Consider the following 19,380-nt stretch of genomic DNA (forward strand, 5'->3'; position numbering starts at 1 on the left):
GAAATGTAGACAGGAACACTGCACTTGTAATGCAGTCAGGAACACTGCACTTGTAATGCAGTCAGGAACACTGCACTTGTAATGCAGTCAGGAACACTGCACTTGTAATGCAGTCAGGAACACTGCACTTGTAATGCAGTCAGGAACACTGCACTTGTAATGCAGTCAGGAACACTGCACTTGTAATGCAGTCAGGAACACTGCACTTGTAATGCAGTCAGGAACACTGCACTTGTAATGCAGTCAGGAACACTGCACTTGTAATGCAGTCAGGAACACTGCACTTGTAATGCAGTCAGGAACACTGCACTTGTAATGCAGTCAGGAACACTGCACTTGTAATGCAGTCAGGAACACTGCACTTGTAATGCAGTCAGGAACACTGCACTTGTAATGCAGTCAGGAACACTGCACTTGTAATGCAGTCAGGAACACTGCACTTGTAATGCAGTCAGGAACACTGCACTTAGGAGTGCAGACAGGATTACTGCACTTGTAATGCAGTCAGGAACACTGCACTTGTAATGCAGTCAGGAACACTGGAGCCAAGAACTATCCTCTGGAGAGAAGTGTGGCTAAGATCCCGATTTGTGACACCTGAGCTGTAGAGCTGGGGTTACATGAAGTTATTTAGAAAACCCACTTTACTCACAACCATTAAATGTTTAAGGTATGGGTTCTTCAAAATTGATTTTTCATTTTACAGTTTAATAGCACATTCTTTCTATCACTGTCAAATATGTTACCCAAACTACATCTGACTCAGCACTACATTACAATTTTTCAGTTTCTAAATACTACCATTTAATCAACTTACTGCTGGTAACACTTTATTATATCTAATGTGTTTATATTAGTTAAAAAAAAAAAAGACGACAAAATAAATAGGAAATCTGGTGGAGTACAAATTTCTAGTTAAATCGGATAAGTGCTTGGCAGTTCACAATAAGAAAAAGGAAGGGACATTGTCACCCACCCAATACATTTTCACAATGTTAATTTGAGTCCCAACTCACAGGTTATATGCTTTACTTCAGAGTAATCAATCTCCTGTCCTTTAATAATGTGGACAATAGATAACTAATCAGCCTCTATTAATAACCCACTGTTGAGGAGCTATCACCACCACTTCCCTGACATAAGTAATAAAATACTATTCTCATTTACAAATCCATGGCCCGCAATGAACACTACACATTGCACAGGTGATAAGGTTAGTGTATGTGAAAGGAAAGGGTGCATGTATGATTACATTTTACAGAACACATGCCTGTCTGTTGCTCTTTCAGACATCTAATAGTTGGTTAGTAGCTGAAGGTTCTAATGGTTTGACAGGTTGCAGACTGGTTCTAGCATTATCCTCAGGCTTCAACTTAGTTTCAATGCAATTAAAAAAAGAAAACTTTAAAAACAATAGGCCCCAGACTAAAAATGTATTTTGGTTTGTTTACCTTACCCTCCACTGAACATTCAATCTTGATAAAACTAATGGTCACTGATAAAATTAAAAAAAATCATAATAATGGCTGATTCAGTGAATAGTTCAAGCTAACATTTCATGTACTTGCAAATAACATGTACATTATTACATCTACACTGATAAAAAAAAAATAAGTTTATTGGCAAACAATCTAAAGTTCAAAGTGAGAAAGCATTAACTCTACTGTGATACGTAGTGATATAGGACGCTAAAGTGGGTTATTCATTCCATGTTTCCACTCCTTTGTTTACCTAGGGCACAAATCCATGTGTTCAAACAAGACTACTCTGGCAGAAGATCCAACCAATCCAGCCTTGTTAAACCACTTAACAGCTAAAAAAACTTGAACTGTGATATGTACAGTATATGACAATATAATATATTGTCTGCTCTTAGTTCACCAAACGCACAGCTACGTTTTTGAGTGCCCAGATGGGAATCATAATAATATAAAAACGAACTATGAAAAAATGACCCATCCAATGAAGTAAAAACACTTTCTAATCTACTTACAGAACTGTGCTGCAATCTCATTCATATTCTATTCTCTACCAGAATAGTATATGGATGAGATTTCCACCAAGGGTACAATGACACATTAAAAGATGTACATTTGCAAGCAATACAATATTAAAATGGGTATATATATATTATACAATTACAGAATTTAGCAGACACTAGGTATACAGTTGGTTGCTATCAAAATTTACGTGTGTGTATGTTAGGGAATTTAGACTGCAAGCTCCAATGAGGCAGGGACTGATGTGAATGAGTTCTCTGTACAATGCTGCGGAATTAGTGGCGCTATATAAATAAATGATGAGGACAGTTAAAGGGAACTTTCTTAAACATTTACACACATTAGCAGATGCTTACTTAGCTTACTTATACATGATCTATATTTTAGTTTGTTCACTATACACAACTAGATTGCATGTTCCATACTGATACTATATGCCTCCACAGATATAGATTATAGTTATGAAATTGAAAAAATGCTGTGTTCATCACCACAAGTCACTCTAAAGCCAAGCTGAGACTGGCTGTGTATGATGTAACTTACAGACAGTAAAGGTAAATTATAAACTGTAAAAGTGGAAAATAACAGGGCACAAGCTGTTTTAAAACAGCCTTTTCTCCCTGCAAAAGTATTTGACTTCTTACCATCTCACAAATGCTGGAGATCAGGTCATATTCGATATGGCTCTTCTGTGGGTAAGCACATTTATAGTTGTATTTTGACCAATATATTTAAAATATTCAAGCACAGCAAAGTGATATGGGTATTAAATACAATCCAGATGCCCCCTCACTTTAGGCATTAATTGAAGCCATTAATTAAACTAAACCAAACAGGAGGGAAAACAGTTTACATGAATCCAGTGAATGGTCATAAAGTGTTAGTAAGTTAGATCTGGAAGTGGCGTTTCCCTCTTTACAGCATTTTCAGGTTTATCTACACAGACAAGCACTCAGGGGGGTCTTCAGTTGCCGGAAACCCCCCTCTCCATTACCTGAAACTTCATCTTAATATTTAACAGTAAGTACAGCGCTGGGTGCAGTACGGGTTCTCAGAGAAACAGGAGTGGCTGCTTCGCTTCTCATTCATGTGGATGCAGGAGTGGATTTGGGGCGGTTGCCCCTCCCCCTAGCACAGTGCCTCACTCCCTATACTCTCCTCCCTCCTCCTCACTGACTGTCAGGCGTGACATCATCATCATCATCACATCCCGACACTGTCAGTGCGGAGCACTGAGAGGAACTGCAGACAAGACAAAGGAAGGTAACTAAAGAATTGTGCAATGAGGGAAACAGTGTAATGAGGGGCATATTGTGCAAAGAGGAGGACAGTGTGTAATGAGGGCCATATTGTGTAATAAGGGGCATATTGTGCAGAGGTGCACAGTGTGATGAATGGGCAAGCATATCTGTTATTTGTTGCTCTTAATGTTGTGATTTTATAGCTATATAGTGTTTTACTTAAAATAGAGCAAACAACAAACCTGACCAACTTGTATCCTAAAATATATTAATTTGTGAGACACATAGGGGAGATTCAATTCGTCAGAGAATTTACAGGAATCTCCACTTATTTTATTTTTTTCGCACCCCATAGAGGTGTGCAGAAAGATTAGCAAATATTCCTGCTGTAATAACCAGCCATAGGCACGAACTGAATCTCCCCCATAGTTTTGTAGGGAACAGGGTCTACAAGAGTCGGGACTGCAGAGGAGGATTACTCAGGACTGGAGAAGGGGTGGAGTTGGGATTATTCGATAAACCGCCATCTCCCCTAAAGAAAAGTCTAGATCCACCCCTGTGTAGCTGCGATAGACACCAAGGTGACTGAAATGAAGCTGCATGCCCAACCGCTGCAGCTGCTCCCATGATCCAAGGTAAGACTCCATAGGTGAGTTGTACCTTTGGAGACCAGGTTTTATTAATATATGTAAATATATATATATATATATATATATATATATATATATATATATATATATATATATATATATACATACACACACACACACACACACACACACACACACACACACACACACACAAGTTAACCCGTGCATGATACTCATGCATTCTAGTCAAATCAAGCTACTTAAGGTGTTAAAAAGGTTCTTGTCATGCATTTGGGCCTAGCCCAGGCCTCCTCAGGGGAAGAGCGTTACTTCCCGACGCAAGCGCCCTTTTTTAACGTGGTTTTGTCCACATGTCACCACCTCATCATTTTTCTCCATCACCTCATCCTTCATCTTCATCGCCACATCCTTCATCAAGCTACTTAAGGTGTTACAAACTCCCCACGGTCACCCCCAGCAACCACCAACCACTCCCAACTGTCACTTCTCCTTTAAGAAATATATAGGTCAGTGTATAACTCTGCCCAGCGGGTGGCGCTGCAGCTTGGTTTTTTTTTTTTTCACACACGCCACTAGGCCTTTATATAGTAGATACATATATACACACACACACACTCTCACACATATACATACACACTATATGGACAAAAGTATTTGGACGCTTGACCATTACACTAACAGGGACTGTGATAACATTGTATTCAAATACCTATACCTTAATATGAAGTTAGTTGGTCTCCTTTCTGCACATACATAGACACATGCACAGTCAAAGCCACCTCAGTATTTTTGGAAAAATTTGGAACCTTCCCTCTTTAAAAATCCTGGGTTTGCCCCTGCTACAAACCCGGAAAGTTATGCGCAGATTGATTTTCCAAGTGGGCACTTGTACACATAAAAAAAGCATGGTAAATACATAACTTTTGCGGTCTGAAAGTGACCTTGACGTGTTTTGTATGTTTAAACTACATGTTTCAGCATGCCCATTCTAAATCCAGAGTACCCAGTAACAGTACTATTAGTCATACATACTCTACATTTTCATAAATGTTCATTATTCTTCCTTGGGTCAAATGACATAAATGCACTTGGTTTGCCCTGTATAACAAGATGTTGACTGATGTAGATATATTTTGAAGCGCTTCAGAGTGTCAGGAAAAAAGCGTTTCACATTAACTGGCAGAAGTCAAACTAGAAGCACCATGGGAGCTCCAGAACACTGTGTTTTTTCTGGCTAGAGGTGGGATAGCCACTGAGCTGCAGATTCTTGGAATGAAGCCACAGGTTTACGATGATGGTATAAGCAAAAAAACAAAAACAAAAAAATACTTTCTGACCCTCAGTACACAATGACTATGGAATTTAAAAATATCTTAGGCTGACGGTCTCCACTATGTTTTTATTGAAGGTAACAGTGTAGGATATACATTTTACGGCTATATGGTAGAGACATTGCATAGGGTTCAGGGAAGGTGGATAATCTCTGTAAACTCCGTCTGTAGAGAGGGAACAGAGTGGACCTCTAACACAGCGAATATACCTTATGTATTTAAGAGACTACAGATGACCTGCATGATCTATTCTGTAACGAAACAGAGCAGTAAACCAGCCATGCATGGAGTTAAAATATGGGTACACAACTCAGATCTGTGCGAGGGCTGTAAAGGGAGAACTCATGCTGGAGGGCTGCCAACCATGCTCATCCCTTTCTGAGTGACCAGCTGCTCCGTGTCTCCCACTGAGCTAAAAAGGGGCATAGTTTCATCTAATCAAATAGTGGGCAGGAGTTATCTAGAATGAGATGCCGTTTTGCACAGAATTTATGTACGTATGAATAATAACACCGGGTGGAGGACCTCAGTGCTGTAAAATATAAAGTACAGCTCCCATATAGCCAGTATAAAATTTTGCAACCAGACCACATCTTATAGTTATAAAAGTTGAGCCCCTAAATAGTTGTTGCTCTCCCGTATCCCAAAAGAGTATTGGAAACACCCAAAACAGAGAACTGGTTGGCGGAGCACAGTGTGATAACACTATTTATTTCATCACTCTTCGCACAACACAGAGGACACACTTAGGAGAGAAATAAGTAATGACTACAACTATGTGCTGGAGAGTGGAGGCCATTTTCTTTTAGAACACCTCCTGGTAAATTAACTTTATTTGCCAGGAGGAGCTGAGCCACAAGAAAATGGTTGCCACTTTATTTAATAAATGGAATATCCTGTGTACAGTATAGCTCTACAGCAAATTGTACTCTTGCATTCTATGTGCAGGACAATCTCACTAGCCAGTTATTCAGAGGAAACATTGCAGCATAGTTGCCTACTCTCTTGGAATGTCCTGGAGACTCCCGGAATATATTGAGAGATGTCGCATATTTCCAGGACGGTAGACTAACCGATCTGGCCGTTCACAGGGAACAGTGATATCTCACACGTGATACAATGCAAACTCCTGGCATCCCTCACACTCTGCTGTTACAGTTCACAGGACGCTGACATAATAGTCAGTGGAGAAGAGGTGATGAGAGAGACAGAGACAGACAAATGGGGGAGAGGGGCTGAGAGATAAAGAAAGAGGGAGTGAGATAGAAAGAGTGGGTGGAGAGGAACGGTAGGGGGTGAAGGGAGGTTGGGGGTTGGTGCAAGAAAGTGGAAGGGGGAAAGAGCTAAATAGGGGACAGAGAAAGAGGAAAGGAGGGGTGTGAGAGGGTCTGTGGGTAAAAGGGAGAGAGAATGTGGGGGAGAGGGCAGGTGTGAGAGCTGCCTCCGTCCTATATGTTTCACCTGGTTGTACTGTTCAAGCCCTTGGGTGACACTAGATACACCTATGGGTGGTACTAGACATGCCCCTTGGGCGGCACAACGCACTACATGCTGCGTCTAGGTGTTCCTTGCGCAATCTCCCTGAAAGGATTTCTCAAAAGTAGACAAGAATAAATTTAGAGAAAAACAAGTCTCAACTGTGATGTAATGATAAAAACAACAACAAAGCAAAATAAAAAAAATCTCTCTTTAGTTGCTTTTTTTTTAGGTTCTAAACAAAGTCAAAGCAAACCCAAAGAGCTACTATTCATGACAAGCTCTAGGAAGTGTTATGTTAAGCAATATAATAGTGAGCAATATCTTTCTAAAGCAACTTTATTGCAACATACTAGCTGCTGCTCACCTCAGCCTGGGATTGCAAGAGTTCTTACTTTCCCAGAGAGTCTGACTGTTCAGACATTTATTATCAATGATCTACACATCATTCACAAGTGAACTATGCCTGGTCTTCAATTTCACTTTAAAACACAGTAACAGAAACAGCCCTTTCAGAACATTTCATTCACATCAAATGACTGGTGTAATGGTGTACAGAAGTGATGAGCAACCGGATACAATTTAAGGGCAGCATGTATGGCCCTCTTACCTTCAAAAAGGTTGCAAATTACCGGAAATCTCAATAAGAAGTATAGTTGTACACGCACTTATACACCTCCTCCTCTCATCCTGTGACATTCGTTTTCCTCTCCCCTCTTGCACATCTTGCTGCCCCATAATAAATACATTTTCCTCCCTAAAATGCAAAAATATACCCCAAAAGAACTCTAAAATTATCTCTGCACCCCCACATGCCCTCAAACCCTTATTGAAAAATGCCCCACAAACTCCCAAAAGCCACTCAGACCTCCCACTTACCCCAAAATGTCCCACATGCCCTCAGATCACACATGTACTTCAAAATTCCCTTCAGACTTCCATGTTTGTTACTCAAAATACTCACGTATCTCCATATGCCACTCAGACCTTCTTACATGACCCCACCAACCTCTCACTGTAATTAACAGTAACCATTCACTATTAAAATTAATGCTCAATAATACCACTCTGGCCAAACATGCTTATCTTTAATTCAGTCAGTCAGGAGTCACAGTCTTTCCTACAGATGGAGGAGGAACATTACATGGTGCTGACTGCACTGGACTCCCTTTTCAACTGCCTCTGATCATGCTTAGAGGTCCTACAGTTTGTGGCCACAAGATGTGGAAGCAGCTGTTCCAATCAAACTATGATGTACGAGACGTCAAACTTTACCTGTGACCCCAGCTCATATTTATTAACAGATTGGATGCGTAGAATTGTAAGGAGTTGGAGGCCATAAGTAAAAGCTCACCAGCCCAAAGGCTCAGCTGGCAGCCCAAAGGCTCTCTGGTGCCCATCAATGATGTACAGTCTTTCATATTTTCCATAATTAAGTGCTACATTCACTATGGCTTTGCAAATATAAATTATTAAAATTTAATTGCAATCATGGCCATAATGAAAAATACATCTCCAGAAATCCATTTTGCTTTCACATTTTCAACATCTTTTCACACGTCAGATGCTTGTTTATCTTGAATATCCTTAGCACACAAGGTATATTTCAACAGAACATCTTGACTGCCAATAAAGCAGACAGAATGAACTTTACTCAATAATTTATATTGCACAATGCCATATCTTGGTCTTTGGCAATGAAGCTAGAAGGGATCTCCTCCCAAGACCCAAATGTGCACATAGCCTAACAGCAACATTTTACTTCTCTAATTAACTAAACAAAAGGATAGGCAGATAGATATTTTTGGTTGATGTTCATATCCAAAATTACCCCAGACCACCATTAATCTATGAGTGTGTTAGACGGGGGTTCAACATTGTCCACAGTTAATTTAGTGGGTTTAAAATCGAAACATATTTTCTATTATTTATCCATAACTTTTTTTTTTTTTTGTCATTATCAAGTAAAGATTATATATTAAGTCTTGTCTTGCTAATTTTTAGCAATTTATTTAATTTTATATTAAAGACAAGGATAGACACAATATTCTAGATATAAAGGTGCCAGTTATTCGGAGCTAGAGGCCATAAGGATCTTAATCGGGATTTAACAAGCCAAGGAAACCATGGACCTCAACAGCAATACCACCAAAACAATAGCCGTGAGTCATTTACGCAGGATTCACTGTTCATCTTCTAAAACAAGAGCATACAATTAAAGTAGAGCGACTTATATAGTCTTAATTAGTTTAGAAGAGATTAAATGACAGAGGTATTTGTGTAAAGTAAAACTTGGAATACAGATGGCCTATAATATTTTGGGGTTATATGTTCAAAATAAACTGAAATTGACTATTTTGCAAATAAAACCCCTATCCTTTCTCTATTCATTTGCTGGATATACTCTCTAGCAGGATATATCTAGCACTTGCTGTTCTTGTAGATTCTTCTTTTTCACCACCCAAGGTTTAAACAGTCCTCTATTTACTCTCAGTCCCTATAAGTGCATCATAAAATCTATGTCATGGAGTTTGAACTGATGAAGGTCAATAGCTGTTCTTGAAAGTCAGTGAAAACCACTGAAATGATGATGGCAACGGGAAGTAGGCTAACTCTGCTTGGCCCACTTAAGATGGAACTGAAGAAGGAAAAGTTGTAGATACACTCTGTCACAATGTATCAACATTCAGTTAGAAATAGGATAGGAGTTATATTTACAAAATAGTCTATAAAAATACTTTTTTAAGGCCATTTTAATTTACTTACATTTATAAAAAAATTATTCTGAACATGGATAATAAGTGGATTGTTGCAATTGTCAGATACTTCTTAGCTACTAAAGTAACTATCTGTGTGAAGTCTACACAAATCCCATACATCAGAAACCTGATACTATTCATGTACATTGTTTATATGGTGCTTAGCTTGTATTTCCCAAGAAAGTGATGTTTGGTACATGTCTAGCTACAAATAGGATAAATCATTTTTTAAAAAAGCACTGCTGTGCACGTGAATGTCATTCTGTGTTTATTTCAAACCTCTTGCTCTGGTAATATTTACAGACAGGGTCTTAAACACCCGGAATGCAGTTTTTGGATGTGTTTTGCAGTAACAACTAGTTTATAAAACTTTTTAGAGTTACTTCTGTGAAAGTATGCCTTTGCAAATGATGCATATAAATATTCCTACATAAGTATATTATACAGTGTATTGTATTAATAATAATCACAAACGTATATATGTTGAACTTGGAATTCTTTAACAGAAAACCTAAACACGGGAAGAGTTTATATACGTTAAGAGACTTCGTATTTCTTCACTGTAAAATAATTTTCAACAATGCAGACAACTTTATAGTACTGTGGACTTTGCTCCTCTTAAAGCATTACCGGAAGATGGGATGATCATTTGTCCTGGTTGCAGTACAAGCAGTACAGGATAGAAATTTGTGACAAGGCGTCACTGGATAAGAAACGTGTAAAGAAGGTTAAAGTACAACTGAATTATCAGGAGGAAAGCAGGTTTCCCATTTAACCATACATTTTATTGATTTTAAAATAGGTATTTAACACAATAACAAACTCTTATAAGTAATTATATAAACATTTCTACAAATACTATGTAAGATGTACATGTTTCACAATACAGGAGCATTGTTATACCAATGCCAGCCTCATACAGTACAATCCTGCCACTCAGTCCAAATCCAATTAGGCCCTGCACACGAGTGGCCAATCTGGATGAGATCCAGGCATTTAACACTCTGGCCGAGCACTCAGATCTCCTTCAACCTTAGAAAGGCCGACCACATTAGCCTAGATAAAATAAAGCAGAGCAAGGCACTCACAGACTTCAGCAAAGGATGCATGTAGCCACATTTATTCATACAAACAGATTAAGACAGTGTTTCCCAGGTTCAGTCCTCAGAGAACCCAAACAGTGCATGTTTTCCATATCTCCTTGCTGCAGCACAGGTGTAATTATTACTGACGGAGAGAGTGTAAAAGATCCACAGGCTCACTTACATTACTGGTGACCTGGAACAGTGGTAATCATTTTTACGATTACCACTATTCCGACATGGAGAAGCCCTACAAAGAAAATCTGAAATTGTGAAAAACCGATTAGAAAAGAAACAGACTTGCCTTTAACCCGACGCTGGAGATCTCTGAATGGAGCATGATGGTGACAGCAAGTGATTCTGCTGGAGAAGTGTTCGGCACTGCAGGCTGATGTCATCGCAACGTTTGTCAATAGAAATTTCTATTGACAAACGTTGCGATGACATCAGCCTGCAGTGCCTCTTTCCTGTGGGCTGATTGATACCCCGCTTACTATGGATCAGCACTGCTGGCTGGTGGGCAGAGCGTTGACACAGAGACGCTGGGTTCAACAAAGGACAGCCGGGAAACGGACTAGTGTGTAAGCTCTTATCTGCTGGTCACAGGATACAGCAGGTAACAGTCGCAGGCAGAATCTTCAAGCAGTGATGTTTATTGCTCAAGAGCCCTGCCAAGGACTTTTACACACTAGTTTGATGTACATGGAATGATACATTACACGGTAAAACATAGCTCTTTTTATACAGTTTTTGACTCCTATTTTGGCAGGGGTTAACCCAGCCCACTTTCCTCACTGGCTCTAAAATGTCTGAGATATAAGGTGAGATAATTTAACATCAGGATGTGATATATTCTCTAGACTTGGAGTGAACACAATTGTAAGCTTAAACAAAATTTAAATCAATCCTCAATCACTTGCTGTCTACATTGTTCAGACAGGTTATAAGATACACAATGAAAAACTACACAGGATAAAAAGGTAACGACCCCCTGCTGTGCATACAGACTAAAAAGATATGTTGGTCACTGAGATGAAAGGGTCTATTCAGCTTAATTAGCATGCGATTAACCTGCCTTTAGAAGTTACACAACAAAACCAAATTTCCTCCACTGGCATATGATGCTAAATATCAATAAATTTCCTATACAGAAATACAACACAATATAAAAAAATCAGTACAGTTGTAATGATATAAATTGGTGCTTGATTAATTTAAATACATTTCTACAATAAATTATTGCTACGTGATCCAGCCACAGGTACCTTAGGAAATAAAGCACCCAATTTATCAATTTAATAATGTGACAGAGTAGGAGAATCTTACCATCACCTCCTCTTATTGGTACATCAACTAGTAAAATGTAACACACAACATGTAACGGGGTATGTCTAAACTTGAAAATATGCTGTACCACCTACTTCTCAGACCTGGTCACACCAGTGATATCAGCAGCAGAAATAAAATACTAATCTTATGCTGAGTCACAATTTGACCTTTCTAGACGTTTGCCCACATATGCCTCACCATAAGGGCATTTTAAGAGATAATTACTGCCTGAGAATTACAAACAAATCCTTTATTTTTAATGGAAATATCTGATAATGGATGAGAAATACTATTTCACTTAATAATACCAGTGCAGTGGCCACATGATAAAATGGAAAGTTACCCCACCTTGATGTGGACAAAAAGTCTTGGAATTTTTCCATAGGATCCTAAATTGAGGCAACTCCAGACACATTGTTTTCATTTTTATTTATGACATCGTTAAGGAATCCCAGTTCAACCAAGTCATTAAAAAAACAAATCCCTAAATGTACTTCCAGTGTCTCAAAATACATTTAGAGATTTATCCCAAATAACCACAGAACCTCCCTTTATCTACTTCATATTGGAATCAGCTGTTACAAATGTGAGATCTCTGGGCCTGAGTCATTAAGGAAATCAAGACAAAAAAAAAAAGAGTAAATTCGATCCTGGACGAACCAGGTTACAATGCAAGGGATGCAAATTAGTTTATTATTTTGCACATAAGGAAAACACTGGATGCTTTTTCATGTAGCACACAAATAGTTGATAGCCTGTTTACATTTAAATTTAAAGTCAATCTAGGCCATGCCTTAGTCAAACTATAAATCTGTCCCCACATTTTAAATTTACCTCCAGTGCAACATGGTTTTGCCAAAATGCAAAGTTACTCTTTTTTTTTTTTTTCTCTCCTTAATGACTCAGGCCCTTTGTGTTCATTAAGTGGAAGATTATAAATTATACACTGGCTTTTCCCCAAACCATATTTGCAACATCATTTCTAACAAGATTAACAAGAGTCATATGCAGTAAACTAAATTACACACATAAGGTCAGGATGGGCTTCATTTGCCCAAAAGATTTTTAATTCTAAAGATATAAAACACCTAAACAGTTCAAGTTTAGCATCAAAAGCCAAACCCTTCTGTACTGGAGCAAAGCCCAGACCACAATTCCAAACAGCTTTTTCAGAATCAGTCAATACTTTATTTGCCAAATTATCCTCTATTCTCAATTGCTAGAAGCTAGCTTTCTTCCTTGGACTGCTCTCACCGGTCCTTTTCTTACCTCCGTCTTCTCATTGTCCTTGATATTCTTTTAGGATGCTGTGTTGAGCCAAAACAGCACCTCACTTATTGGGAGAAGGTAGCTGAACTCCAAGTATCTAAAATACTTTTATGCCGCTGTAACCAATATGACCTCCGCTCCTTGTATGAATACACTTTCCCCACTGTATAATCCTGGGTCTCTCTCCTAAACTTTTTCAGCTGGTAAGCCACTTTAGCCAACATGATTTCAATTGGATTATTATGGGGCATGGGGATTGCATGCTGCAATATCGGGGCAATTACTCCATCACTGTGAATATTGCAGTGTGTGGCCAGCATTCTAGTTGTATAGATTTACAGGGGATGCATAATATGACATTATTACAAACTCCACATGGAAATGATTAGGAATTGCCAAATTTAAGCAATAAATAATAATTGTTGTATGTAATCCTTTAAAGGAATCCATACAGCACAATTTTTATTTTTTTTCCCAAACTTAATTAATATTTTTTTTAAAAAAAAAAATAATAGCTCTGTAATTGTTCAGAGCACTATTACCTGCAAAGCAAGGTGTATGGAGACTATACTTAACATTAAAAGAATGCTTTCCTCCTGGTATTGTGTTCAAAAGGTCTTTGACTGCTATGGAAACGTGTAACTAGAATCTATTACATACCCACAACACTCACTAACAGACAGCACAATAGCTAGCACTGCTGCCTCACAGCACTGGGGTCATAGGTTCCTCGCTCATACTGTGACCATGTGGGAGGGAACATAGATTGTAAGCTCCACTAGGACAGGGACTGATGTAAATGATTAAATATTCTTGGTAAAAGCGCTGCTGAATATGTAAGTGCTATATAAATAACTGTTAAATAAATAAATAATAAATACCTCCTGTGACAGGATGGACCGCCTATGCCACCCTGTCTGTTGTTGCTGGGAACTGGCTGGGCTTACTTTGCCACAGTCGCCTTTCGTTATTCCGAATACGCCCTTCCTGCCGCAGTAGAAAAAGTCTGCTGCCACCACTGGACTACTTTATGGTGTCCAGAACCACGTTCCTTCTGAGTAACTGTCGCTGCTAGTGTACTCCCGTGCTGGTACACTGACCGCTTACTATGGATCAGGGTGCTGTGGCCAGAGCTGCTGGGTAGCGGCAGAGCGATAGTACTGGAGAGCTGGGTCCAAACCTCAGAAACAGCCGGAGGACGGATTAGATTTATGGTCTAATCTGTAGGTCACAGGATTACAGCAATATTGAAGAAGTTGTCAAGCAGGGTCTTGAAACAAAGAGTGATGCTTATTTCGCTCAAGTGTCCTGACAAGGACAGTCCCACTGATTAAAGGTATCAGTGGTCAGGTCAGATGGAACATCAGAATGATACATTTCAGTGTACAGGTGTTCTCTTTTTATACAGTTTTAGACACAGCCTCACAAGCTATTTTTAGAATCAGGATGCAATTTGTTTATCCAAACATGGATTTACATGCAATGCAAAGCTAACAATATTTACACTTATCTGTGATATCCTAAATCCTTCCTGTGATTTCTTGCGTCTTCCAGTGTACATCTGACAGCACCTTTCCCTTAAGGGGTATTGGACAATCACATCAAAGGGTCTAATCAACAAGAGATTAGCATGGGTGCTTTCTTCCAACAGTTGCAGAATACACATTTCCTCCAAAGAAAAGAATACCCAAAGAAAAGTTGCAAACCCCAAACAAGGCATTTTCTTACAAGATATACAGAAGACTTTCTAAACAAAGGCTTATTGTTTCAGATATATACATCAGAAATAATGCATTTCCTCTAGCAAGGTTAAAACAGAAAAAAAAAAAGAATTTTCTCCCCTGGTCTCAGAAATAAAGATTTCCTATATCAAAATATACACAATATCAAACATGCATTGGCAATTATATAAATAAGCGCACTGCGCTATTTCCTTTAAATATATTTATGCCATAAGTTACTTGTAAGTGATCCAGTCACACGTTCCAACATTTTCCCAGTATATATATATATATATATATATATATATATATATATATATATGGACAGAGTTTGTGCGCTGCCACAAAGTGACAGCATGTACACAAAAATGGGGCATGTTCACACCAAGTGGGGCATGCTTTGCGCTTCCGAAGCAGCTGGCAATCATCCAGTTTTCCTTACAGTGAGCAGAACATACCTCCCAACATTCCCGATAGTAAGGAAAAAGATCCTGTCTGTCAGGATACCGCCTTCATATCTGGACTGTCTTGCTTGTAGAGTAAGTTGGGAGGTATGTATTTTTCAATCTGTTCCAAGAGATTCAATGCTCGCTATGTTATGAACAAGGTACAATGTTGGTGTACAGAAGAAAACAATATGAAACTGCAATCGTCAGTCCATAAATAAATGAAGATTCCAGCACATAATGGGTACATACACAAAACTGTTTAAGGAAGGTACTGTTAACTATAGGAAACAAGCAGAATACTCTAGAAGAGTTGGGATTGGCCAGGACTTCCTTTGTTGATTACACAGAGTGACAGGTATACACACCTAGACCTATTCCTATTATCTGACCACATAGTCCATCTGTGCATCTATGCTGTTTGCTTGCTCTGTACAACACTTGTTTGTTATATACCTTACCTGTTATGCCTTATGTAAATATTATGCTCATGTTCCCTTAAATATTATGCCTTATGTGCAGTATTATGCACTATTATTGTATTTATGCTTTAAGAGAGTCATTTATTTTGCATGTTACATCTTTGTACAATGCTCTACTTTGCCGCTGTATGGAGCTGCCTTATGCAAGAAAAATAAAGTTACAAAAAATCATTTAACATGCTGTGTCACTTGTGCATCACTAACTGTAGGCCTAAATGTTGACTTGTGGGTTACAGTGCCAAGTTCTGAAAATAAGCTAAAATGCCACTGTATAATTACTACAGAAAATTCAGCTCAAATGTATAATGCATGGATACATAAAAAAAAAAATCAATTATTTATAAACATTTACTTTGTATAATGCCAGGATGCTCCACAGCACCTTTTTAAGCTGCATTTTTGCCTGGCAATTCATGTACACTGAAAATATGTGTTGCAGCTTTATACCAGACCCTAATGCAGTGGTTCCCAAACTGTGCGCCTAGGCTCCCTGGGGTGCCTTGGCACTCTCACAGGGGTGCCTCGGCCAGGACCCGTGGTAAGCAAGGCGGGTGCATTTGGTAATAATTTTGGCTTAGGGGTGGCTTGAAAAAATTATGGAGACCCTAAGGGTGCCTTGAACTGAAAGAGTTTGGTATCCACTGCCCTAATGTATGAAATTAGCTTAACAGGCACTCTATGCCCTATGCTCCCTATATGTGGTACAGGTATTCCAATGGGTAGCTCAAATAGATTTAAGAGGTACTTCAATCTGTAAAATAAAACTGAAGTAGCATTACGTGTATTAACAGATAACTAAACACATGTCAAATTAATCAGAAAGGTTTTTATTAAAAGGACCACAAAACCCCAAAATTTACGTTTTTGAATATGAACCATAGAGGTAAACGCCATCATTCTGTGTTACCCTGACTTTCCACTGCAGCTATGTTGAAAAGTTATGTATTAACTCCCCAATCCATTACAGACAATTAAAGTTCATCTGTCTTCTGACTAGATCTCATACAAGTTAAAAAGCTGGTTCTGTCAGGCATTTTAGGTATAGCGGCATCACTAGTACTGCCCTGTGTAGGAATCAACCAATCCACGTAGAGAATGTGGGCACAGCAAGTCTACAAAGCTATCAGCCAAACGCTATCTGCTTAGTGGGAGAAGCATCTATCTCCTAACATGGCAATCTGCTGCAGAAACGTGAACGAGAGATTTGCAGACATATTTAGCCAAGTACTCCAATTATTTCATGTATATTATTCAGCTCAATAATACACAAAAAAACATCAAAATGCTGGTGCTATACACATAAATGTTACTGAGTAATAATGGTTGTAAACTCAGTTTACCCCACGCTGTTCACACCTTGGATGACATTATGACAGGTTATGTATATGCAAGAGTGACTCGTTCAACTCTGACAAATTTTACAAACAGAACGTAAAACATACTCGACACAAAAGCAAACACACAAGGGGACAGATAGAATGACAGGCTGTGTGGAGGTACTACTGTATTCTAATCATCAAATTATATTAAACATATACACAGATGTAATTATACTAATATATATATATATATATATATATATATATATATATATATATATATATATATATATAGTGCCAGCTTATTCTGCAGCACTTTACATACACAACTGAGATCCAATGGGTGCAGTAACTGACAGTTGCTTTTTACACTTGAGTGATGAACATCACTCCAGTTTTACAGGACCATATATAAACATGACAAAGAGATAGCTGATAATGACTTACAAGTAACAGCAAATACTGCATTACATACTCTAATCAGATTTACTGATGTACACAATTTAGTGAGCAGAATGAGGCCAAGGACACTGTGGTATCATGGAGACAGGCGCAAACATGTGACAACTCACAGAGAGCAATCAGAGGCGTATTACAAACACCACAGTGAGCATGTTTATCCTCCCAGGCCAGCAAGAAAAATAAAAACAACCGGAGGAAGTGCGTGTAAGACTTACTCTGTCACTGCTGAGGTCCTGCTCGGTCTCCCCAGCCCCTCTCCTCCTGAGCTCAGACATGTCAGTTAATAAGCTGGGCACGGTATTTACAGGAGGTGCAGGTAAGTAGATAGAGATCACAGATCTGCAGACTCAGGAGGCGGATCACACTCCACCCGGAAGCTGGAGAGAAAAGAAACTCATGTATTTTTTTTCTTCTTTCCCTCCTTCTTCTGTTTGTGGTTGTCTCTGGGATAGACCAGGGGTGTGGGGAAGGGGTAAAAGGCGTGTGCTCTCTTCTCTGTTGGTTGCAGTAACTAAGGGACGTGAGTCCTGGAGGTGACTCTGAGGTGTCACTGCCTCTGCGCCTCACCCCTCCTCCCCGCCTCGGCTCCTGACAGGAGGGCGGGGGACACTGCGAAGGAGAGAATCCAAAAGACAATGGAAGTTACAGAGAAATAAAAAAGAACACTGTGGAAATAACAAGGGCAGAGGACTGGTAACTGGAAGTACTCAGAGGTTCATGTGGGAAGTGTCACAAATAAGGAGGGACAGAGGAGGGGAAATAAGCAATTGATAGACGTTGGCTGCAGGGTAGAGGCTGCAGACCTAACTAAATAAAGGAACTTGTGGGAAGATAAGTTGTTTTATGAAGTAGTTATGTCGAGAGATTCAGAAAAATCCTAATGCAAAGAAATTTCCTAATTTCTAGGAAAATGCCACAAAAAATAAATACTATCATCATCACCATTTATTTATATAGCGCCATTAATACCGCAGCGCTGTACAGATAACTCACTCATGTCAGTCCCTGGCCCATTGGGGCTTACAGTCTAAATTCCCTAACACACACACACAGACAGGCAGACTAGGGTAAATTTGAAAGCAGCCAATTAACCTACTAGTATGTTTTTGGAGTGTGGGAGGAAACCGGAGCACCCGGAGGAAACCCACGCAAACACAAATACTACTGAATGTTTGATTTTAGTCCAAGTGTGTTCAAGGATATCCTCTGATGTACAGTACTTCATCAATTTTCCCCAGTTGTATTGTGCTAACAATATGTACCTGAAACATAAAATGGATTTGTATAATTTCCACACTACCACAAGCATAGACCAGAACAGAAAATACAAGTTTAGTATCTTAATTCATTGCAACCACGCTTTTCAAAAGTTGAAGTAGTAAAAATTCCATGCACACTAAAATTTTAAAAATATAATTTACTTACTGTAAATATACAGGGGCATGTTCATTTAAGTGGTTAAGGTTATGTTGGGGCTTTGTGTGATGGGCTCCTGCTCACATTTTATTACAATACATAAAACATTGCTTACATGAGTGACTGGCAAACTGATAAACTTTGGGGGCCGCATGGTGCGATCTTCTAACCTTCAAAAGCGCCTCACATTACCCTTCATCTCAGTAATTAGTTAAACAGTACATTTAATCAAAGAAGAGGCTACCTGACATTAATAATATATCAGCAGACATTTTAAGCAAGTGTTACAACCTACAACAAATCTGACAATTAAACAGGAACTGGCTTCCATCTATGAGGTGCAAGCAAATATAAGCAATGTTTTAGTGCCCTATCTCCTAGGGCACCTCGCTCTGAATTAAATCAGCATAGATACAGTCATTACAGTTATACAATG

The 19,380-nt window shown here is 38.9% G+C and overlaps 1 protein-coding gene across 1 annotated transcript in view; it reads right to left on the reverse strand.

Annotated features, from left to right (window-relative positions):
• CDS1 (CDP-diacylglycerol synthase 1) overlaps positions 1-18,230 on the reverse strand; it is an 81,460-nt gene extending 63,230 nt beyond the window's left edge. The window contains exon 1 of the mRNA XM_075203260.1: positions 17,744-18,230. Coding sequence (XP_075059361.1) covers positions 17,744-17,803 — 60 coding nt within the window. The 5' untranslated portion in view covers positions 17,804-18,230. The remainder of the gene's footprint in view (positions 1-17,743) is intronic.
• Between the last annotated feature and the right edge of the window lie 1,150 nt (positions 18,231-19,380).

The sequence above is a fragment of the Mixophyes fleayi genome, chromosome 1 (assembly GCF_038048845.1).
Source record: "Mixophyes fleayi isolate aMixFle1 chromosome 1, aMixFle1.hap1, whole genome shotgun sequence".
NCBI classification, from domain to species: domain Eukaryota; kingdom Metazoa; phylum Chordata; class Amphibia; order Anura; family Limnodynastidae; genus Mixophyes; species Mixophyes fleayi.